The following is a 24,414-nucleotide window of genomic DNA, read 5'->3' on the forward strand; positions in this document are numbered from 1 at the left end:
GAGCTCCTCTCTTCCAAACCTACAGGGTACCTCCACTTCTCTGCTGATGGCCTGTAATTGGTGTTTAGCACTGTTGTGGAAAGGCCTCAGCTGCAGGGTGGCTCCTCTGGCTGCCTTTCAACGTGTCGCTGGTTTGTGTGTCCCATTATGGCTTGTTCACTCTTCTCTTGAGGAATAGAGAGCATCTACACTGGCAGCTTGGGATCTTTTACCCAGCGGAGCGCAGAGGAGAGAAAACCACAGCAGCTTTGCTCCATCGTTCTTTAAATGCAGGAGGGATGGATGGATGGATGAAGCAACAGGGTTGTATTAATATGTTGATCATTTTCTCAGTTAATCATTTAGTTGTTTGGTCTATAAAATGTCAGAAAATGTTGATCACTCTTTCCCAAAGTCTGAGATGATACCCTCAAATGTCTTGTTTTGTCCACAACCCAAAAGTATTCTGATATAAGATACACTGCCATAGAGGACTAGCTTTAAGAAGCTGAAACTGGACAATCCGGACATTTTTTCCTAAAAACTGACTCAAAATGATAAGTCGATTATCAAAATAGTTGCACGTTAATTTAATAGTTTACACCTAATCACTTAATCATCAAATCTTTGTTTCCTAAACCTCATCAAGTAGTTTTACTGCACAACATAACCTAGGAGTTTTACTTCCTAAATGAGGGGTTCCAACAACTTTTCATGCCAAGGACTCCACCAATAGATGCATATCACATCACAGACCCCTAATTTGAGCTGATTTTGTCTTAAGAAATCCTCACTGGGTAACTTTTAAATTAGGTTTGACATCTTCATGGTCAATCAATGATCAAATTAGGATCACTATAAATTACACTAAATCAAAACACCCCAAACTTATTTCTTCCCTTGTTATTGCAACTTCTGAAAAAATAGCTAAAAGTTAAAATATTTTATTTAACTTTTTTTTTTTTTTCAATGACCCCTGTTGGTCCCTGGACCCAATTTGAAAACCACTGGCGTAAATCTAACCAAGTAGTTTAATGGTCTGAACATAACTAAGTAGTTTTGGAAGCTTAACCTAGCCAAGTAGTTATGTTGTCTCAACATAACCAAGTAGTTCTGTTGCCTAAGCTTAGCCATGTAGTTTGGCTACCTAAACATAATCAAGAAGTTATGTTGCTGAGGGTGATCAAGTAATTTTGGTGCCTAAACCTAACCACATAGTTTTGGTGCCTTGCCCTAACCAAGTACTTCTGTTGCCTGAACCTAATCAAGTAATATTGGTTCCTAAACCCAACCAAGTACTTTCATTGCTTAAACTTAACCTACCTAAAAGTAGTATTGTTACCAAAACCTAACCAAACTGCAAACTGTCAACAAGCTTCACATGGGAATCACACTCGTGATCACACCCATTCATCCACTACAGCCTACTCCTAGAGAGGACCTCAGATAAAGTAGTATAAAGAGGACTTTTTTGCTCTCCTGACTCCTAAAGCCTCTCTGTCAAACAGCTTTCCGGGCTTTCTGACAGCAATCTTTCTGCCAGAAAGACCTGAAGGCTTACTTCTCTAATGTGCCTCTCCCACCTTTATGTGAGTACCATGCCTTGCTCTTCTTGAGATTTTTTGGGTGGAATTTCTCCTAATTTTTGAGGATCATTTGAACTATATAAAGAAACTTGACAGAGACACTGTGACCTACTTTGTATTTACTTCACGTTTGAGATGTTCACTTTATTTAGTCTACCTCAGTATAATATACAGTAAATACAGAGTGTGGGCTGCAGCTCTGCAAACACTATTATTTTTATTGTGTCTTGATGCTACTTAAGAACCGACTGCTGCTTTATGCATATCATCGCGTTCAGCCTGCAGTTGTGCTGAGGAAAATATTTATGCAGCACCTCCTCATGTCTGAGTCATGAGTCACGGAGCTCGCTGAGGGCAGCAGCTTGCAGTCAGAGGTGCCCCGTTAGGGGGCACTGTTGGTTCTCATGAACGACCCATGGCACAACAGGTTGCACTGCTCGAGTCCTCTCCTCTCCTCTCCTCTCCTTACTGACTGGACACTAATGATCCATCCTGGTTATAGGAGTGGTGAAATAAAAAACCTATTGCGTGCTGTTTTGTGCCATTGTTAACCACTTTAACCCGAGTTTGGAGACATTTTCTCAAGAAAATCTGCGTTTCGTTTAGATTTCTGTTTTGTGTGATGCGGATTGCACTGGTATAGCCAAGATTCTCCTTGTGTTTATTTAATATATTAAAAATTATGCTGCTCCAATTCGTAGAGTAAATAATAATTTGCAGTGTTCGCTTTCTTCTGTTTAGATCGTGATTATCATCTGCCTGCAGAGTCCCAGTCTTCTCATTTCCACCATCCAACCGCAAAAAATCTAATTAAACATATTCATTCGTGAGGTGTGGAGCCCCTTTCTAATTTACCGTCAACTTTCTTGTTTTTTTCCACCGGTATGGGGACACACAAAAAGCGCAATCCCCATGTGATATGGGCCGGGAATTGGATGGCACAATACTTGCTGACGTGACGCCCGCAAACCCCTTTAATTTGCCAATCCAGCCCGGAGTGCGCGTCCTATTCCCCCCCTCAGTTTGTGCACCACCACCAGCAGCAGCAACACTCCTTTCTCCGGTCCACAGCCACAGGGTGCAGAGCAGAGCTCGTGATCCACTCCACTACAACCACCGCCGCTGAATCTGTCAAAGTTGGAGGACTATTTTGCTTCATATCGCATGTACTTGCACATGACTCGCTGCGTCCAGGTGCTTTGGAGCGCTGTGAACGCAGCACTCTATGAAAAAGAAGAAGAAGAACATAAAAAACTGCGTGTGTCATGAGATCTTTTTGGAAAACAGAGATTGTTGAGGACTTTTCTCGCTCTTGTCGTTGATGCAAATATTGCAGTCTGGTGCATTTTAATGTCACATGTTGGATGAGACCGCGGCGCCGTATCTTGTGCAATAAGAGAAATGGTAAGAAGCAAAGAAACAAACCAACACTGCACCATTTTCACACTTTTATTTCTATTTGACGCTGCTTGAAATGTTGCTTTTTGTAGCCGAAGTGTTTTACAAGTGTTTATTTTTCAAAGCCAAGCGTAAACAAGACGAATAGACTAATAAATAATTGATTCAGCACAAATTTGTAAAATATTGCGCTAAACACTCTGGGTTTTGTGTAGCCTGGTTGGTGACAGACGGTTTGTTTTCACACCTGTTTTAAATCCTCACAAATGAACAGCTAAATCAACATGTACCGCGAAGAAACGGCAACAAATTGGCAAGCAGGAAGTTAATTCATCACAGGTGTTTTATAAAATCACATTTTTGGGGTTTGAAAACGACAAATGCGGACTTCTTTTCCACCTTTTTAGGACCAAAATCTAGCTTCTAAGTGTTTGTGGGGGATGACACTGACCGTGCTTTCATGTCTGTGCTGGCAGGTGGTGTCGCACGGAATACAACTGTTCTGCTTTAAATGGAGAACCGCTCAGAGAGGATAAATTGCGTGCAAAGTTGCTTTCCTGCCTGCTAAAGGAGTTTAACCCCCTCCGAATAAACATGAGTCGACCACAGCGAGACGTGCGGCCGCAGCTCCGGTGCGTGGGACTCACCGTGCTGCTCCTGTGCACAGGTAAGAAATCTGACCAAATGTCAATGGGCACTTCTGTTCATATGCAGCCCCGAAGAAGAGGAATTATGGAAATGAAAGGTAACGGTCACATAAATGCATCAGCCTTTATAGAGTGTTTTTATTCTGCGTGGAACGCCTAATGAAATGCTAATTATTTCCTTTCAGCCTAGAGGACATATATGATTTATGAGACATATAATTAGCTGTAAGCTGCTGTGGCAGAATACAAAATGACTTGTAACATTAACATGAATGAACTGTGACAGTTGCCTAGAGAGTGTGTGGGTTTGGGTGTTGTAGCAGCAACTTAAATGGGATGCAGCCAGTGTGTGAGCATGGCACTGCAGAGCATCAGGAATAACACCAGGCTGCAGACACAGTCCTCCCCCCAAAAAAGAGAATGGCACGAAGTTTTGGGCAGTTTTGCATTTGGAAAAACTTGTGTGTTTTTTTTAATGGTGTGTGTGTGTGTGTGGTTATGTTTGGGGTGCCCAAGTATATTTGTATTTATGTTTGCATGTGAGAGTGTGGAGGATTTTTGGGTGTTGGGCGTGTTTTTGCAAGTTGTGTGGGCTGGTGCTGATCTGTGATTTCTTGAAAAAACTTAATTGTGTTTTTTGGCTTGCCAATCAAAAGCGTATGTCAAACACCCTTTCTCACTTGGCTGTGGCCCTTAGAAGACTGATATTTTCATGATGAGCATGATGTAGAAATAGTCCACCGTGTGTATTTATAGGAAATCGCATATTGTATTTCTTTACTTTTACCCATCTTTCTATTTGGTTATGACAGCAGGAACAAAACTTTTTTTTGTACTTCCCTATTTGCACAAAGGTGCATTTATTTATTGTAATGATATTTGATTATGAACAACATACACATGTTTGCTACCAAAACCATTCTTTTAAATTTTGGATAAATAAGTTGGACACAGTCAGACTGGAAACTGAATGTGAATTCTTACTTTTGGTCCTCTCTGTTGGGACAAAAGTAACAGTTGAACAAATTGACCACCAGTATTGAATATTTCTGGCATAAAATATTCATTAATACTTAACACTAATAATACATCTTAGTAGAAAATCAGACTGTCCATCACAGAAAACAGTTTGACAAGCTCTACCACACACATCTGGACTGATGAGTCCTCTGTTGGTTTTCCTCACCCTGTCCCTGGGCATTTCCCGAAAATGTAATGAGCAGAGAAATTTATCTGTAGTAATAGCAGGACAAAGGTACCATGCTGCTTTCGTACCTTCCCGTCTCCTTGAAACATAACCTGGCTACCACCAAAGATAGCTTTGCATGATAAATGAAACCTTCAATGATACTTTGCCTCTGGATAGGTTTAACAGATGATATACATTTATTATCTGCAACAAATAAACATTACCTTATAAACAGAAATCACTTCCATTTTGTATTTTTTACTTTACAAATGAATATTAGTTTTTTTTTTAGAGGAACTCTGGCAAACCTAATTGGATTGAGCAGATTTTTGTGCTGTGGCCTTGATGATGGAGTCGGCATCCTTTGGACCACAGGACATGTTCTGTGTTACAACCTTCCTCCCTATACTTTATTTCCTGCTCTCCTCTAACACACAAAACTGGGGTAGGTGATTCTGGAGAAAGATAGCTGATTGTTGAGTCAGATTCCCAGGCGGTCAGATACAGATGTTTTTGGATAGGAAGCTGGCTCTAATTGGTTGTTTTTGTTCAGGTGTGGTGGATTTGGTGGAGGTGGTTCATAATACCATACCCCACCAAGTATTTAAAAAAAAAAATCAATCAATAGAGTAGCCTATAATTCATTTCCCCTTTCCTCTAAAGTGGCCAGTTGATCCTCTTATTTTCTATAGTCCTGTTTTTTCCTCCGTACCTACATTTAAGTAGCAGAAGGAACTGTTAAGTATCTTTTTGATACCCAATTCATACAGCAAAATTACACTGTAACTCCCAGGCTGTATTATCAAGAGTTACCCATTTCATTTAAAAATGTCACCGCTGAGCTCTGGGAATGTTGCAGCTTTGAGTCCATTAGCAACAAGACCAGTCAGACTGTTTGACAGATTGAAAACAAATGGCCGGTTAAGCCATATTATCTAAAGCACTTATTTGAAGAGGTGGTGAGAGTAGCCAAAAACTGTGCTCAAGTAAAAGTACTATTTTTAAATTTCCAGTGTGTAAGATTTACAAGGATCTATTGGCAGAATATGGCAGAAATTGAATATAATGTTCATGAGTATGTTTTCATTCATGTACAGTCATCTAGGAATAAGAATTGTTGTGTTTTGTTAGCTTAGAATGAGCTGTTCTATATCTGTAGAGGACACAGTTCCTCTTCCACAGAGTCTGCCAACAATGGTCAAACTTTTCTGCTAGCCACTCTAGCTAGTTGCTGTAACTTCCTGGAAAACGTGCACTACATTGAATATGTCAGAGAGTGAGGAAGGAGGTTGGAGTGAATAAAACAAAAACGGATGCCATGATCCCAGGCTACTTCACAATGTCATTTGACTGTCTTTTGTTATCGTTTTAATATGAGAGAAACCCCTAGCAGCAGAATTAACATATTGTGTTTAAACTGTGGATTTTTTGTTAACAAATTGTCTCACTCCTCATTTTACATGGTCTAGTGTTATATCTCTAGTAAATTTCAGCAATTCAGAGGATGTGTAAATGCTATTATAACCAAATGGAAAAGTAGAGGGGAACATTAGGGAAAAAAAACTTGAATGTTCAGAATGTTTCTTGAAAATTGTAGTGAAAATATAAAAAATTGAGGCCAGTGGCTCTTTCAGCCAAGTGAAAGCCTCTCCACAAATATACAGGCAGGCCAAAGATTGATCTACATCTCACTGGATGTGGCCAGCCTCTTAATCTTTGCAGGTGAAAGTGGAGAGGAGCAAAAAAAAAAAGACAGATTCCATCCTGTCAGTCAACCCCCCTGGTGTGCAGCATCTCAGAGGATATTATAACTCTCCAGCCATCTGATTGCTTTCACCGAGAGGTTCGAGGTTGTCTCTATGAGACACATGCGCTGACAGGCACATACTGTACAGGATACCTACACACACTCACACACTGTCAGACTGGCCATCAGGACATTTTGGAAATACTCCATATAGCCTGGCTTGCTATAGGATGCGATAGAAGCAGTTTTTAAAAAAAAAAAAAAAGACAGATTGGAAGATTGTCGTGTCTTAGTCAGACAGAAAAAAGTTTCAGGGGTGAAAATTACCACTTCACAGTAAAACAAACTTCTAAAGTTACAGACGTTCTTACTTTATGACTGCATTAATACGGCTCCAGCCAAAGGGTTCCTTTGCTAAATTAAGTCCTGTTCAGTGGTAGGTAAATTCAAAAAGACATATATCTCTCTGTATATCTATATTTGTCCTTACTGCATACTGTATAATTTTCATCACTTGTTAAAAAAAGTACTTCAATGCCTGGTATAAAGGACACTGTGCTAAACAAGAGTGGGTGGATTCCCACTCGGAGTTTGCCTGCTCTTTTGTATCTGTGTGGGCCCGGCCAGAGTGGATTGGGATGAAAAGTTTAAAAGTTACAAAACTGAAACACATTTAGCCTTAATTTAATAATAGCTCTCTTGGTGTCTCTTTTTCTCTCTCTCACACACACCCAAACACACACAAGGCCATAACCAAAATCACAGTCGCCAGAGGCATTCAGGCTAACTGAGGGAGAACAAAATGGTTTTGTATGCAAGATAAAAGATAAATAAGATGAATATGATGTCAAAGAGACAAGTTTTAATTCCCCTACTCCAGTATGTTCCCCCATGCCTATTTCTTAAGGCTAAAGTTGATTTTAGAACCATGGAGCTAAAGAAAGATTGGATGGAAAGTGAATTAGGACACTGATCAAAATAAGCAATCATTTTTATTAGAGATGTACCGATTGGTCGGCATGACCCGGCCTTGACCGGTGACCAGCCGGTCAGCGTCATGATGGTCATGTGATGCATGCAGCGACACAAACAGTAATGTCACAACAACAACAGCAGTGGTCACAGCCACTCACGCATGCTTGCATGAAGTCAGCATTAGCGATAGATTTCAAGAAGAGGATAAAGGCAAGACAGACAGTCTACAACAAGATGGAGCAGCTGAGCAGCTGCCGGTGTTGTCGAACAATGGCAAACTTTCTAGCTCTTCAGGCTAATTAGCCAGCAGCAGACTGCTGTTCACAGGCTGACAGTTAAAATCTCATCTCTTGTTTGATGCATCAACTTGTTTTCTGTTGTTTTCTTGTTTCTAAAACATTTTCTCATTTAGACTTGTTTACCTTCTTCTGTTTTTCTCACTGCAAAACTTTATTGCAGCAAACTGCTGCACCGCATCCATCTCCATTTTGTTTACATCTGCTACCATGAGATCATGTGAAATCATGTTTCATATGAGATGTTGTGAGATCGTGCTCACCTCTGGTACATAATTTTAATATAATAATAGGTCTGGCTGTGATCAGGAGCTGAAGGATTTATTGATGGCTCAAAAGTTCAAATGATCCTATAGGGGAAATAGAATTACAGATAAATTATCAGTCTATACAGCTGAGATGATGGCAGCGGTTGTTGTGGGTAGAAGAAGTGATTGTGAGAAGAGGTTGGAGAAGCGAATGGGGATGTTGAAATGACCCTCTTGTACTGATGCAGGCATAATGGTTGACCTGCAGGTCGGGTGGGCCGGGTCATAAAAATCAACATTCTGATTAATAGTAGATGTGCTGCAGGTGGGTGAAATAGGCTGAAGTGTCTCCCTTTTGGGCACAACAGCATGACTGCAGTGACAATACTGCACGAAAATATTACTACATTAATGACTGAAAGCGGCCTCTCTAGTCATTAAAGTAAACATTAAAGAAAACACTCATACATCAATGCTAACACACAGTAAAGAAATCACAGGGAAAGCTTGCACTGGTTGACATGATTTATCATTTAATGATTAAAGAAGCTACTTTAAGTCATTTCAAACATTTCCATGCATGCAGTAATGTCACTGCAGCAAATATTGTTAATATTTAAGCAGCAAATCTAAAAGTTGTTAAAACCGTTTCACTGTATAAACCTCGACTTTTGTCTGTGTAGAAGAACACAGGACATTAATTACTGTCAGATCCTGACTGATCCTGTAGGATTAAGACAATCAGTGACGTTTCTCTGCCTTGTGCACAAATGTGCACAGTCAGTCTTCTTATTTCGCCCACCTGCAATCATCTGTTATCAACAAGAATGTTTTTTTTTTTTTTGTGGATTAATTGGAGTGCCCCTGAAGCACAGTGTGTGTGTGTCATGAACCAGCCTGTGTAAGTGACTCACACTATATGAATGTGTCCTTTAAATAACAAGAAAATACTGTGCCATTGACTTTAAAACAGGTTTTTGTTGGTCAATGCACCAACAATGTGCCTAACTACACCTCGACTAAGACACCCATGGGTGCATATATGGACACAAGTTCATTTGCTGTCTACACAACCTACACACTGGCCAATAACAAAATGACAAATGTGTGGGTCATAAGATGGCAATGAAAGCTGTACTGTGCTGTGCTTTGCTGTGCTGTGTGCCACTTTGCTCCGGGCGGAACATGGAGCCTCTCATGTTTGAAAATTTGTAATGTTTACGTAGAATTCGGCGGTTGGGAATAGACGCAGAATTTCGTGAGACACTTTCACATGTGGGATTAAAGCGCAATGAAATTGCAGACCAGAAAACTAAAAGATCACTAAATATGAGGCATATAATGGACATTCCACTTGGAAAATGGGAAGATAAAGCACTAATCAAAAAGAAGATCTAAGAATTTTAGCAGACAAAGTGGGAGTAGGACAGTAAAGGCACAACATAATATAAAGCACAGAAGACAGTTAGAGCACAGTTAAATGAAATCTCTACATAAAAGACACTCTACTGCCTGCATTACAACTGAATCTTAGCAAATCATCTAACATGAACGTAATTCCTAGGATACTGCGTTATTTCATGTTCGTCAAAGAAGAAACAGGCAGAGAAACTGGAGCAACATTACACTCCTGAATAGGCAGACTTCAATAATAACACATAAAATATGAAGAAAAGCAGAGAGAGAAGAGAATGTACTGTTTTACTAATGCACCTAGCAAATAGTACTTTCATTTTTATCTGTTAGGTTGTTTGGCCACGGGATTGTACCCCTGTAAGATCACCTGCCGAGAAAGGCAAAAAAACTGAATGCTATTCACTAGTATTATAAACAGTTGGAAGCTCAAATTTGGTGGGTGATTCTTGAATTAAAAAGACTTAATGAGCTCCATTAGCAAGTTCCACATGAGCCCCCAGAGGATCAGCCCCGCAATACTGTAGCTCAGTAAGCTTTGAAGCCATTTCCACAGTACCGTCCATCAAGATATTTACTCAATTCAGCTCAATTATCAGCTATCGTGATAGTGCTGTTAGAGGTTGCTATTTCAGTCCTGGCCCCTTTGCCCCTGACGCTAACAAACCAAGTAAATGAGTTGTTGCTGTTAACCTTTTCAGCTGCACTGTTTGTTATTTTGATGAACTTTCTTTCACCTGCCAGGCCAGGCTTTCACAGTGTTCACACCAACTTGTAAAGACCTCTCCTCTCCTGATTCAGTGTTTTCCATACGAGCTTCTCTTCATTTTTAAAAATTGCAACTAATAGACTCACACTGAAGTGAACTAAAAGCCCCAGACATGAAAAGGTTACCAATATTATGCTGCAACCAGCATTTCCACCCTTTCATGGCGCCTACAGGCCACACTGTGAGACATGGATCTAACAAACTAGGGTCCGACATAAGGTTTGATGTGCATAGACTGTATGATGGTCACACCTACTGGATCATAGGCTACGATGCAAGTCAGCATGCAAGAAAACATCATCAATCTGTGCCGCTTTAATTGTATACAATGAAGCTAAGCAAGAGTTGAGCCCTGTGATAGTGTTATATTGTGTTTCTAAACTTTCTAAAATCCAAAGGAGGAGAATGTGGACCTGCTCATGGTAAGGAAAAGGTGGCCAACTTGGAATGTCAGCTTTGCAGACAGAGCTTGAACTAGTGTTAAGGATTTTTTTTTTTGATAATATAGCATACAAAATACAAAATTGTATGCTGTACTGTGTGTAATGCGTGGTAGTGTCTACTGATATGATCTGTCTTTGTCCACCGACACACACTACATTCTTACTGGTTGGTTGGTTAGTTAGATGTAGGTCATAGTAGCAGTCACATTGTCAGATGGTTATCGTAAATTTTCTGACACTGGAAAAACAGGCTATCTTTGGTCGCAAGACTGTGAGAACAGCCATCTCTGAACCTCCCTCGCAGTGCGATGTAAAACCATAGAGCCACAGCCATAGGTGTTTCTTTGACGCTGGTCATCTTTTGTCTGGAACAGCCCCAAATCACATCATGTATACCCAGCTACAATGCACAAAAGTACATTTATGTATGTTCTTATGTATGCTATTTTAGCATGCTTAACATACTAAAATAGTTAACGGTACCTGAAGATCTCTTTGCGAAATTGGAATTCTTTTCCCTAGCGATTACTGGTTCCACATTCTCCTCCTCCCTTTTCTTTGGACTTTTTTTCATACACATTAATACCACTTTTGCAAGGGCTCGATACTTGCTTAGCTTGATTGTTTACCTCTGCATCTGGGCAGATGGATTACGTGCACTGATGAGGCATAATGAAGTTTTCTTGTATATTGACTACCGTCATAGCCTATGATTCAGCGAGTGTGATCATCGTACAGACTCCATACATCAAACTTTATGTCGTACACAAGTTGGACACAGCTTTCGCACAGTGGCTTGCAGTAAACTTAAGCTTGCTCAAGTCTCTCAGTCTGTAGGTGCCATTAGAGGCTGCAGTAGATTTCACAGGACTGAAGTCATTCTGTGGACTGTTATGGTTCAGTCGCCACAATGAGTGTTTAACAATTCTACTGCCAAAACAGGCGAAAACTGGAGACTTAAAACAGATTACCCCATGCCAATGTTAGGAGAGACGAAGAGCCCTGAGTGACCCTGCACACACATTAAGGCTGTGAAATTTAAACTGGCGTCTGCCTCCTGGAGAGCAAAGTCTCATGGGATATTACTTGTTGGCTCTGAGCATATTTTGGTTTAATGCTGGGAGGAGGTTGGCAGGCCTGTGTGCTTCTGGGTATAGTGATTTTGCTGAAAGAAAAAGAAGAAGCCGACAGAATAAGCTGACTTTGTAGAAAACTCTTACATTCCACTTTCCTCCTTTTTTCACTCTTGTTTTCTCCTTAAATGTTTTAAAAGGCATTTCTGTGAGCTGTAATGTTCATTAACATAAAACAAGCACTAGGATACTTGTTACTGGAGGCCTCGACCAAAACATTGAAGAACAAAGTGTTTGAGTTCCCAAAGGCAAAGTCAAAGTTTATCACCCTGAAAAAAACACAACATTTAGTCTGTAAAGCAGTAGCCCTCTAGACAAACACATTTAATAATAATTTGCCAAATGCAGTGCAAAAATGTGCTAAATTAAATGCTGCATGATAAGGTGATATATGACAGCTGGTTTGCCCTCCGTGACACTGTGTTATATACAAGGCTCCAGAGAGCAGCAGAAGGAAACGCTGCACCAGGGAGCCATATGTCACATTATATAGATCATAACACAGAGACACGTCATGAAGTGGACAGTCATATGTTGAGTAAAATCCAAAGTAAATGCAGTGCTCAAAACGCCAAAAGCTACTGCACTATTTACTGTCCTCTGGAATAAAGTAAACCTGAATTAGATTTAATTAAAAACTGAACTGAGCCACTAGTTATGCTAACAGATGCATATGAAAGTTTTGTTAACATGAACAAAGCTTGTACTGGCTGGTTTAATAATAGATTTGTAGTAAACTGTTGTACTTTGTTTTGTTGATGTATTACACTCAATCTAGTCAGTCAATCTATTTGACAATTTGACAAATAACAGTGTTGAGACTCCTGTAAAAAAAATCCCTGTGGCGACTCAATGAAGCATGATCTCAACACTGGTTAGCCAATTTTACTTGCATAAAGGAACAAGCTGTAAAAACAAAACTGAGACTTTGCAAACTTGTTATAAAGCTGTTTAATGGGCGTGTGAGCAAACAATTGCCTAACTACAGCAGATACAGAGCAACAATTTTGAGAGCAAATTTTGTCTTTTGTTTTTAACCAAAATGCTCTTTAGTTTTAGTTACATTTATAGTCAGTATTTTAGTTTTAGTCTAGTTTTAGTTTGCTAAATATCATCAGATTCTATTTTAGCCAGAGGCTGAACTAAACACAGACACACACCCTCGGGGCATTGGAGATTGGATCTCTTGCTCGTTCATTACCCCCTTACATTTTCATCTTTAATCGTTTACAAAAAAGTGTCAATAGATTTCATCATAGTTTTTGTCATCATAAATTACTCTATATTTAGTTATTGCCTCGTTTTCTCCAGCGACAGAATGTAGTTGATGAAAACTACGGCGGAAATTTTAGTCAGTGAAATTAACATTGCCTTTAGCTCTGTTTTGGCCTCCACCAGCCCTTGAGGGAAATATCTGTGCATATGACCTGCTAAATGTTCACTAGCTAGTTTTTTCAGAGCTTTTTTTGTCTCTTTTAAATAAAAACAGCTGCCTGCCATTGCTGCAGAATTTGAGATTTATGAGCACAAACATTGTGGACCAGAAGACCATAAAACTGAATGGTACTGCAGATTTGTGTGATAATTGTTTTCCACTGTGAGTGATACTTGTCACATGATATATGGTTACTTGATCCATTGTTAATATAAAGTGAAAAACTGAAAATAGAGACATGGAAGATTTTTATTAAGGAAGATGATGAAAATATACTAAGAGGAGAGAAATCCCAAGACATAGCTACTGATCAACAGCTACTATAATTAAACAATATCATTTTCCACTACCAGCTGTGATACAGCTATTAACCCACTGAACTTCTGTTTTTTTGAGACTTTCAGAATGGATTATTTTTTTTCTTGAGGACCACAAGTCTAGACTACTTGCACTGTGGCTTGTTGTCCCTGCAGCTGTTTTGGAGTCTTCAGACCATTAACCACCACAAGTTAGTGCTGCTGAATAAATACAACAGGATGCAGCAGATGGACCTGATGGTGAGAGATGATTGGTTACAGTAATGAGACAGCAGCAGCAGTCATTCTCGCCTTAGTTAAAATTGAGTTTTTGTGCATTTGTGTAGCACCAGTATCTACAGTAATTGTCTGCACTTCAGTTTTGTGTAATCTTTCACTTGATTCTCCTCAGTACTTGACTTTTGTATTTATTTTTTCTAATAGATGGTATGGTTGAACAATCTTGTCCCCAAGAAATTCTGTTTATGTAGCATTAATTTGTTTTGTCAAGTGCATTTTTTTAGGAAATGTAACTGTTTCCTGAATTATGTTTCACTGGCAACATTTTTTTCCAGTACAGGAAGTGATACATAGGCTATTTGTGCAAGTCACAGTGCCAGTGGTTGAATAAGGTACACACCGGCAGCGTTACCCCTTAATTGGCCAGGTCTGGCAGGCTGCCATGTTAACAGACACTCACACACTCTTTTTAAATGCCAAAAATGATCCCAAATATCAGTTCATTCAGAAATCAGTGCAGTGTTTCCCCTACAACTCCCCTCTGTGTTTCAGCAAAGGTGGGGCGCACAAAGTAGAGCAGAGGTGACGCAGATGACGTTACCTTGCTGAACTGATGTAGTCCCACACGGACAGCAATGCTGTTGCGCCCCTGCTACTGCCAGCCCTAACTTTCTACACTGAGCTCACAGAAGAGGTGTGAAGAGAGGAAAACCAGGAAGCAGTGTGATTTTTAACCCTTTTCCCAGAAAAAGAGAGCGCACCAGAAAAATACTGCCGTTTTTTTCATGTCTGTGACATATTCTGCAGATATAGACATTGAAACTGTAGTGAAACTTGTCATGTTGTTAAGATGTCAAGGGCTGTAAAAAGCTTACGATGGCAACTGTTGAACAACCGTTTTGCAGCTGATGAGGGAGAAAAAACTATTTAGTCTAATATGAGGAATATTCTCTGAGTTGTTTATTGCATCATCCTTTAATCTTTATGTTGGGGCAGACCTAAAGTAAAATATTAATAAGTTAAAGTCTGACACAGGCATATAGTGTATGAGTTATGCCTGGATGACCCAGATACGCAGCTCTTCTTGACACTAAACACCGTTTTGGCAATGAACAATTTTTAATTGATTCAGTGGATTTGAGGCAATTCTTGCCCCCTGCTGATAAACTCTTTACATCCACCTGGTGCACCTTATGTTTTTTGGAAGAAACGCTCTAAGCATCAGAAGTTCAAATAGAAGCAGGAACACGACTCACACCTCCGAGGCTTGTTCTTTTCCATCTAATTTGATACAAACAGAAGTGGGCCTCCTCTGCATTGTGTCTGTGGTAAAGACAGAGCATTTCCAGAAAGGTGGCTGTTTTATCAGCAGAGAATGTCATAAGCAGCATCAGACGAGGATAGATGTAACTGAAATAGATGGTGTTTTTTTTCCCCTTAGTTAGATAATGGCATTAGCTAATGGCATTAGCTGTGCAAGCCAAGTGACTGACAGGAACTGACTGTGATGTTGCACAGTTATTGTACTGCACAAGGATGGTTCAGCTCTTCTTTGTGCAGGAAATTCAAGCTATAGGAATAGTGCACCTTTGATTGCTCAGTCATTTGTCTTTTTTAATAACTTATACAGGATTCAGTGTTTGATGCTTTGTTTTTACTTGGGTCCATCTCCTTACCCAAATTCAATTTTCACTTTCGCTTGTACAAATAGTCTTTGTTGTTATGTGATTACCACCAGTAAACAAAACAATCCCAGTTTCTTGTTTTGTTAATCCAAAACCCCAAGATATTCAGTTTAATATGACAATAAATAGAGAATTACGTGAAATTTCTATAATACTTTTGAGGCTGATAATGGCATTTTCTGCCAGTTTTGCCTGACAAATTATTGTAATGATTAAAGATTATTAGAATAATTTAAAGGAGCCATATGTAACAACTGCGTGTCCAAAAATGAGTACTACAAATGTAAATTGTTGTGGGAAAATTATATGCAGAACTTTTTACTTTCTTCCTCATAGTTACTTCTCATGTTCTGTCAGGCACAGCTGTCCCTTGGGAATAACAATTTCTGATAACACAAGCACATCGTGACCCTCCTGATAAGCACTTCAGATCCATCCTGTCCCAAACTCTGTTTCTTTACCTTATAAAACAGGTGTACACTCTTGACTCATTATCAGTTCCTTTTACACTTTCTGGTGTGACTGTGTGCCAATTCTTTGCAAAACTCTGTGAAAATACCACAAAGACAATCTTGGTCTTGGTGTCTGTGTTTATTTTCAGATTTTCCACCACAAAGACTAAGCCCATTATCTTGGAAACAAAAGCACACTGCTCTGAAAATACACACTCTGGAGTTGGAGCTCAGTGACTGCCTGTCTCATTGCCTGCCAGACTCCTTAACATATTGTTCAGTTTAACTGTTATAAACACCTACTCCTTGCAAAAGATTTTTAATGACATCTTATGACTCATAAACAGACACTTACTCATCCTGTGAACATTAATCCGAACTCTCATTAACATAAAACAGGCACACAAAAATGGTCATTCAGGACTGGAATAGACATTTCAAGGATGACACTGTATCGTTGTCAGAGTAGCAAATATTTCAACTTAACATGTTTCCTTAATTTCTCATTTTATGAGTTATTACAGTAAAAATATTACAGTTTTCTCCTTTCAATAGTTCAGTTCTTCTTATCACTTGGCAACGTGGCATTTTACTTGCCCCGGGCAAGTGGGCAATCCTTATTGCTGTTATATAATAGCAATTATTGATGACAACTGAAAAAAGCCAAGCAGTTCTGGGGCTGCTCAACTCAAATGAAAATACTGAGGCATTCATTGAGTTAAACCTGAGAATTCAGAAAGGCGTAGGCTTTAGACAGCATGACAAATTAGGGGATTTTACTCCTTTAACTATTTCTTCAGTCATAGGACATGGTCATTTGCTTTCCCAGAAATCCATAGGATGTAATCCCACTGGGGGAAAAGAAATGCAAAAAGTGTCTTTCTTTTCCCACAGGTTTTGCTTTACTTTTTGCTTTAATAGGATCAAAGACGGAAAGGATGAAAAGGAGAATAATCAATATATGACGGCATTAAGATGAAACATTGCCCCGCTTTCCTTCTTCACTGCGAGTGTTTGGAGGATTGGGAATACAGCGTGCCTAACCGTGGCTGGCGCATGAAGATCCGTGCTGATGCACCCCGACACACATAATCACACACAAACGCACGTGCGCAGCATCACTAAAGCTTTTGTGACACATTGTGGCTGTGCACTGTAAACACACACACACACGGAGGCACACACGGACTCATCTGCTTGGGCAAACAACTTCACAGCCACCCAACTGGGAAGGGATCACACTCTGCGGGAGGTCTGGAGACAATTAGCATAACTAACAGAACACTCAGCGCACACCCAGCAAATCAGACGGCAATGAAAATAAACCTATGCAATCAGAGCAGAGGAGGAATGTTAACAGCATTTTTGTCACATCCTGTATGGAAGATTGACAGAGAGAGACCACACATTTCTCACGCATCACCAGCTTTGGTCCCGCAAGACAGTGGAGGTACAGTACATGTTCTCCTCCGTTGCTCGGGGCTTCAACCCCCTGCTAAGGTGGCTTCGCACCACATCGCTTTATGGAAGAGCAGAGCAGAGAAGTTTTCAGAGAGCCAATAACAGTTTTCTTTTCTTGTGTTTCTGAAGGGAGTTGTATCATTTTGTGTCAGTTTTTGTGCGAGAACGCTGCAGGTACTGAGGTAGAGATGATGACAGTGGTGATGGGAGCGCTTTCTGCTATTGCTGTTATCTGGTCAGGTCAGAGCAGGATGGTATTGCCTTTTTTTTTTTTTTTTTTTTTTTTGCTTTTTTTGTCCATACATGACTGATAACAGTGGAAACGGCCCCAACGGGCGGCACTGTCGGGAAGTCCTTTTCTGTTTATGTGGGTGTCCACAGCCACGGTCTCTCTGTCTCATTATTGTGAGGTTCATCGGGCTGCCTGACTCCGGTTTAGAGCCATTCCTCATTAGCTTAATGTACACCTTTTGCTGAATTTACAAGAAGGGCCAAATAATTGAGAATTTGTCATAGACAGTGTTTCACAAAGTATGTAAAGTTTCTCCTTACTCAACAACTCACAAAATGATGCATTTTGTAAGGGAGTCTGGGGATATTGCAGTTACAAGTGTGCTCATTTTGCATCACAGTAAAGCAAATGATGTACTTAGAGGATCAGATCATCCAGGAAGTCTGAACAAGGCTATACTGAAGTGAACTAAAAATACCAGACATGAACAGATCACCAAAAATATTTCATATTTCCTTTTTTTTTGTCCACATGATTTGATAACTGTAGAAACTGTCCTGATTGTGACGTCTTTGTCTGTCTCTGTGGGTGTCCACAGCCACAGTTTTTCTCTCGTTCTGTCTGTCTCTATCTGTTTTGTGATTGGCCTGTTCATCCAAGTGTCTGACTATCATTAAGAGACGTTCCTCACTGATTCATTAACAGCCTGGTTCAGATGTTATTGAGAAATTTGTCCCGAGTGTTCAAGTCAGTACTGCAGTCCAAATAGTGAATTGGAGCCACAAACAGAATAATAAATGGGTTGAATTCCCTTTAATACACAATATATGGTTGAAGAGGTTGTTTCCCCCTGACCCTTACTCCTTCTAAAAGATTACTGATAATTTCTTACGACTCATGAACAGACACTGTCTGCACACTTTTTGCATTAATTTTAACTCTATAAACGTGAAATGGGCAAACGGACCAGAATAGAAATTTCAAAGGACATACTGGTTGTAGTGTTGTAAGCCGGTATTTCAACTTGGTATCAGTCTTTACCATCTGATAATATATCACTGTGATTTTTTCATTTAGTATACTAAATATATGTCATATTTTTCGTTTAAGTGATGAGAAAATAGACACTCAGAAAAAATCAGCCTAGCACAACAACAGCAAAAGGGAAAAAAAACCCTCCACACACAGACAGGTGAATTTTAATTTCAAACTTGATAGGCACTTTGGAATTGAAAACTGGGGGAAACTATTCCACACCTTTAGGAATGTGGTTCCCAAACCAAGACTCAATTCCCTTACCAATTTTCAGCAACACTGCCTCAAGAGAGGTAAACATTGCTGAGAGCTCGAGCCAATAAAAAAAAAAAAGTATTAGCAATAGGACTTCCATCTTCGGAAACCTATATCCGTATAGGTGTTAATACTTTCATGCAGTAAGCCAAGTGAGGCTCAAAACACTTCAACCATACTGATAAATAGATTAGAATAGCTGCAGGACTTTTAAAAAAATAATTGTTTGGTTTAGATGGTCAGAAATGTGCAGCTGTGCATGTAACTGCTGACAGGTGATGCCAAATAAAGTGCTGACAGTTTGTATTCTATATGTTAATGTGCTAACTGTTGCTTAAAACAGTATATAACTTTGTGTAGGACCAGGCTATAGGGCCAGAGTGTGGATTGCTTTTCAGTGGCTGTATGTATGTATGGTTTACTTGACTGGGTGATACACTGGCCAGGAGAATGAGACACAGATATTGATCGATCTGTGGGCTTCAGGCCAGACCTGGGCCCAAAATTGTGAGCAGCCTTAATAAAATGTTATTGGTCAATTTCTAGTTAACGTTAAATGTGCTGATGACCAGTTGGTGGGCCCTATTAGGTCAGAAAATTGTAATCTGTGCAGCGGTGGAACAGATGTCATCACGGAATGAGAAAAATCTATTTTTGAGCATCAACAGTTGAGCGTGTGTGTGTGTGTGTGTGTGTGTGTGTGTGTGTGTGTGTGTGTGTGTGTGTGTGTGTGTTTATGTGGGGATTTGCGTGTGTGTATTAGCAGTTGTGACATACAAAATATCAGCTTCTCAATTTTGGCGTGGCCTGCCAAAAAAATGAATCCGATTCACCGTAATCAGAAATGTGAATCCTGACATATGGTCTTTGTCATCCTCTCTTGTTCTCCCCCTCTCATCCTCTTCATCTTTCCCCCTGCTTCTTCCATCTCTCCCCACCTACCATCCTCCCCCTCACCTTCACATCTTCATCATCTTTCTTGTCCGCCTCATATCTCCAAGGAAGGAGTCCCTCTTCATTCACAGTTTTGTCCCTTTTCCTCACATGTTCCAGTTTCGTCCATCAAAGAGAAAAACTGAATATACAAATGGAAAAATATCATGAGGAAAATTTAAGAGAGAAATTATTCGCAAGTTTTTCCTCAAAACAGAATAATATTCAGGAAGGCTGAAATATTACAAATGAAAAAGCTAAAACAAAACCTTAAAAAATATGATTCCCCACTCTCTACCCCCCTTTCATGTCCTCACTTCAGATTTCCTATCAATAAAGGTATAAAATCCCAAAAATAAATAAATAAATAAATTATTGGTTAAGATAAATGCACAAAATTTGCAACTCTTGTCCCTATGGTAAATATAAAGCAACCACCATCAGCGTTTAGCTTAGCTTAGTACAAGACTAGAAACAGGAGAAAACAGCAAGCCTGGCTTTGTCCAGTTGTAAAGAAATAGGACTAGCATGTGGAGCATATAGAGTGATGTCATCCACACAAGGTTGCGAGGTAACTAGCAGAGATGTGAGGGATGATTACATAAAAGACGTAGTAATTGATTCTGCAGACAGATGGTTGATTGTTGAATCAGAGTCAACAATCTATTATCTTTCCAACCTGACTGGCCAGAGTCTCCTGTCACAGGCTGGATTTTCTCAAGCTTGAAAACAGAGTCAAGACGAGGAGCAGAAGTCTACTTTTCTCTCAGACAGTAATTACACAACTTTTGTCTAGTGACACAAAAAATAAACTGCCCACCCCAGCTTTAATTAATAAGATAGTCAGTCAGATTTCTTTACCATCAGACAGAGACAGGCAACAGCCAACAGTTTCCCTGCTTCCAGTCTAGTTTATGCTAAGCTAAGCTAACAGACTGCTGGTTGAAACTCCATAATTAGCATGCAGGAATGAGAGTGGTATCTGTTGTTGTATCTATCGTCTCATCCAGCTATCAAACTATATATGTTATTTAAATACACTTAATGATCATTTGTTTAACTACTACCCGTGTATCTTGTGTTTGTTCTATGATTTACAGAGATATATTTTTAATAACTTAATAATTTTACATAATATCACTAGAAAATGCTAGCTGTGCAACACTGAAAAGCATCCATCCACTTGTAACTAATTGGTTTGAATTAACTGTAAAAGTTCCATCTATCAGCAGCCCTCTGCCTGCGCTGCAGTGACCAAATGTTTCATGCTCTTTTCCCATTACTGTTATAATTTGTCCAAACTATGCTGTAAATAGTTTCATATATTTTATCACCCACCAGTGCAGTTCAGTTCACTTGGCCTCTTTGAGCAGAATCTGCTGACCCGTACATCATGCTTTATGTCTGTAATCTATGGTGAGATCTTTTATCCACATTTCCAATTTGTACATTGCATCCACGGCTCTGTCTCCATGCACTCATTAGTTTTACTCTTCCGCCATCTGTGGCCTTTGCTTCTCTTTAGAATTTAATTACAGCACCACGAGTAACCACACCGACCAGCATACATTCTCACCAGAATCAATCTAGATAGAAGAGGAATGGCCAATCTGCTGCCTGCTCGGCCTGGCTGAACTGATTCAACCAGCAGACAAAGAGAAGAAAGCAAAGCTTGCTGCGCTGAGCTCTGATTTTTTCCATTTTTTTCCCCATGTGTGCTTTCAGTGAAGGGCTATGCATGTAAACACATAGCTCTCCGTATATACGTATATTCTACACTTTTAGAAATAATGGTTTCAAAATGGTTCTTCCTGAAGTGCTGAAGTTCTACCCAGAACCATTTGCTTCTGAAGAACCTTTTTTAGAAGACAGTTCTTCAAGGATTGTTGAATTAACTTGCTCAAGGGTTCTTTGTACTGTAATATAAAAGGGTTCTTGATTGAACCACCTGTGTGGGTTCTAGATAAAACCCTTGGAATATAAAAGGGTTCTCAGTATAATGCCCTGGGTGCCTTCTAGATGAAACACATTTATCAAAACATTCACAGTAGAACCCCCCATGGGTGGGTTCTGAATAAACACTTGGAATATAAAAAGGTTCTTGATGGGATCCCTGGGTGGGTTCTTGTTAGCACCCTTAGAAGATGAAGAAATTCTAGGTAGAACCCCCAGAGAGGGTTCTGAGTGGAAGTATCGCACCATAGAGGCGTTCTTCTTAAGAACCTCTCATCAGAGGTTCTGGGGGAAATCTTTCACAAATGGTTATAGGTATAACCCTTTATGTTGTGTTCTATGTGTAACTCTGAAAGATTTCCAGGTGGAATGTTTATAGAAGGTTCTACCAGGAACCAAAAAGGGTCCTCTTATGGAGACGAGCTAAAGAACCGTTAAAGGTTCTAGTTAACACCTTTACGTCAACAATCTAAGATATCTGCCTCAGTTTTTGAGGCTTTTCACTCATTTGGATGCTGTTCCAACATTTGTTGACACGCAGGAGATTTGAAGGCTTTGGGAAGCGGGTTGATCAGATTACCCTAAATATCTGATCATTTATAGGCCATAATGTGTATTTTCAGTGCTTTAATCTATGCTTGCCATGTGGCTGCACCCCATCCAAGGCAATAACAGTGACTTTACGATGTCTCTTATTTAGTCATCCTGTCCCTGTTTCCCACATGAGCAATATACCGTGCTGCTCTGAGCATGCCCAGGGCCAGATCTGGGCCCAGTGCCTCAGTAATAGAGGATAAATCAGTTCTTAAAAGGTCCATATAGGGGGGAGCCGAAATGTATCCAAAGCCAAAGGATTTAAACAGAGACATGAAATCCCCTTTGTTTCGCTGTGGGCATGAAGCTGAGTGAGTGAGCCTTGTGTGGGCTCTTGGTACCGGTCTGGGGCCTCATGGGTGCCAGCATTTTCCAGCGGGTAATTGGGCCTTTCTGAGCCAGTGTGTGTATGTGTGTGTATGCATGTGCGTGTGTGTAATCTCCATGAATACAGTGAGGATATAGGCCCCTCACTTTCCCAAGTGGGCGTGGAAGGACACATGTCACTTTTATTTAAGGTAACTGATGAGGTGGACAGCTGGACTGATGTGGTCCGCTCATGTCCTAACACTCACAGCCTGAGGTGCGATTTCTATCAGCACTTTCATTTTCTCATGGCTTCTCAGGCCTCCGCTTTGGTACCCATGCAGGTTCGCTTGATGGATTCCCAGGAGATTCAAGGACTGCTGTTGATTTTTGCTTTAAATAATTTCATGTAAGAGTAAGGTTGGAGATATATCATCATCTCTGCAGTCTCTGTGGAGCTACCTGCATGTTTGATAGAGGAGAATACAAAGCTCAAATTCACTTGACAACATGCCATCTCTCTAATTGCTCAGGGTGAGAGACTCTTCAGACCAACAGAATAGCCTCAGGAGCCAGAAAATATTGAGAAATACTGATGTGCAATAAACAAGAGCCGACAGCGCAGTATGCTACAAGTTTGTCCTTGTATTGCCTTACAATCTTTGTTCTACATCTCGCATGCAGGGTGCAGGATCAGATAGCTTTTCTCTATGCAGTGACTGCCTGTCCTACACAGTTATCTGCAGCAGCAGATGTGCTTTTGTTTAAGCCACAACAGAAGAGACAGATATCGCTGACTCAATGTCTGATACTAGGCTATACATACAGCACAGGGCGCATTGTAGAGGTTGTTAAAAGTGGCAGGGTTATTAGATGAAGTAGGTCTGTAGTGATTATTTTCATAACTGACTGATTTACAATGATCCAGACAGAAAAGTACAGCAAAAGCTATAAAATGTGATCTGAAAATGACATGAAGTCATCTAATGTTTGGTGTTTTGTGCTTCATAAATGACTTGTTTTCTGACTAGCTTTGTTCGGACTACAGGCAAATCAGATTTGTTTCTCAAATGAGATCTTTAAGACAAATTGTCCATGCTGCTTTTTGCAATTATCAGATTGGATTTGTATGTTCACACGTCACCAATCTGCATGGGTTGCTGTGGTAATCACGTTGGCGTCAGTATCTTCATACTCTGGTGAAACCTTCACACACAGTCAAGTTGGTACAGTCAGCGAGACATCACCACAACCCACTCGAAGGCTGATCTGGCGCACTTTTGCCACACTCCTGAGATAGCCCATCTGGGGCGCGACTTGGCACAACTTGGCACATTAACACTGGTCATGGAAATGCAAATCAGCATGACATGGTTTGACTTGGTGCAACCAAAAGTGCGATGGAAAAGCCCCATAGGTTTGATACTGTCATTGTGTTGTAACCACTTTGAAAGCTGATTTGAGTAGTTGGACTGCGACTTATATGTAGAAATCTGATCTGAAGTGACTTTTATCCAGTGATCAGAGGGTCAAGATTTTCACATCCAGCAAATACTCTTCACATCTACAAAATTTTGTGCAGATATTCATGGTTCCCAGATGATATATTGTAATCACGTTGGTGATCCCCGAATATTGACATTAGCATTATGTTCACAGCACCACTGCCTCACAGCCTCGCAGAGCTGCTATCATGATGGTAGACTTGTAGTCT

The 24,414-nt window shown here is 40.1% G+C and overlaps 1 protein-coding gene across 1 annotated transcript in view; it reads left to right on the forward strand.

Moving 5' to 3' along the window:
- Positions 1-2,368: 2,368 nt before the first annotated feature.
- The window catches only part of LOC146308258 (transmembrane protein 132C), a 205,625-nt gene continuing 183,579 nt past the window's right edge, over positions 2,369-24,414 (forward strand). Inside the window, exons 1-2 of the mRNA XM_084746052.1 lie at positions 2,369-2,969; positions 3,440-3,630. Coding sequence (XP_084602178.1) covers positions 3,558-3,630 — 73 coding nt within the window. The 5' untranslated portion in view covers positions 2,369-2,969; positions 3,440-3,557. The remainder of the gene's footprint in view (positions 2,970-3,439; positions 3,631-24,414) is intronic.

The sequence above is a fragment of the Lutjanus erythropterus genome, chromosome 20, assembly GCF_056507025.1.
Source record: "Lutjanus erythropterus isolate fLutEry1 chromosome 20, fLutEry1.hap2, whole genome shotgun sequence".
NCBI classification, from domain to species: domain Eukaryota; kingdom Metazoa; phylum Chordata; class Actinopteri; order Lutjaniformes; family Lutjanidae; genus Lutjanus; species Lutjanus erythropterus.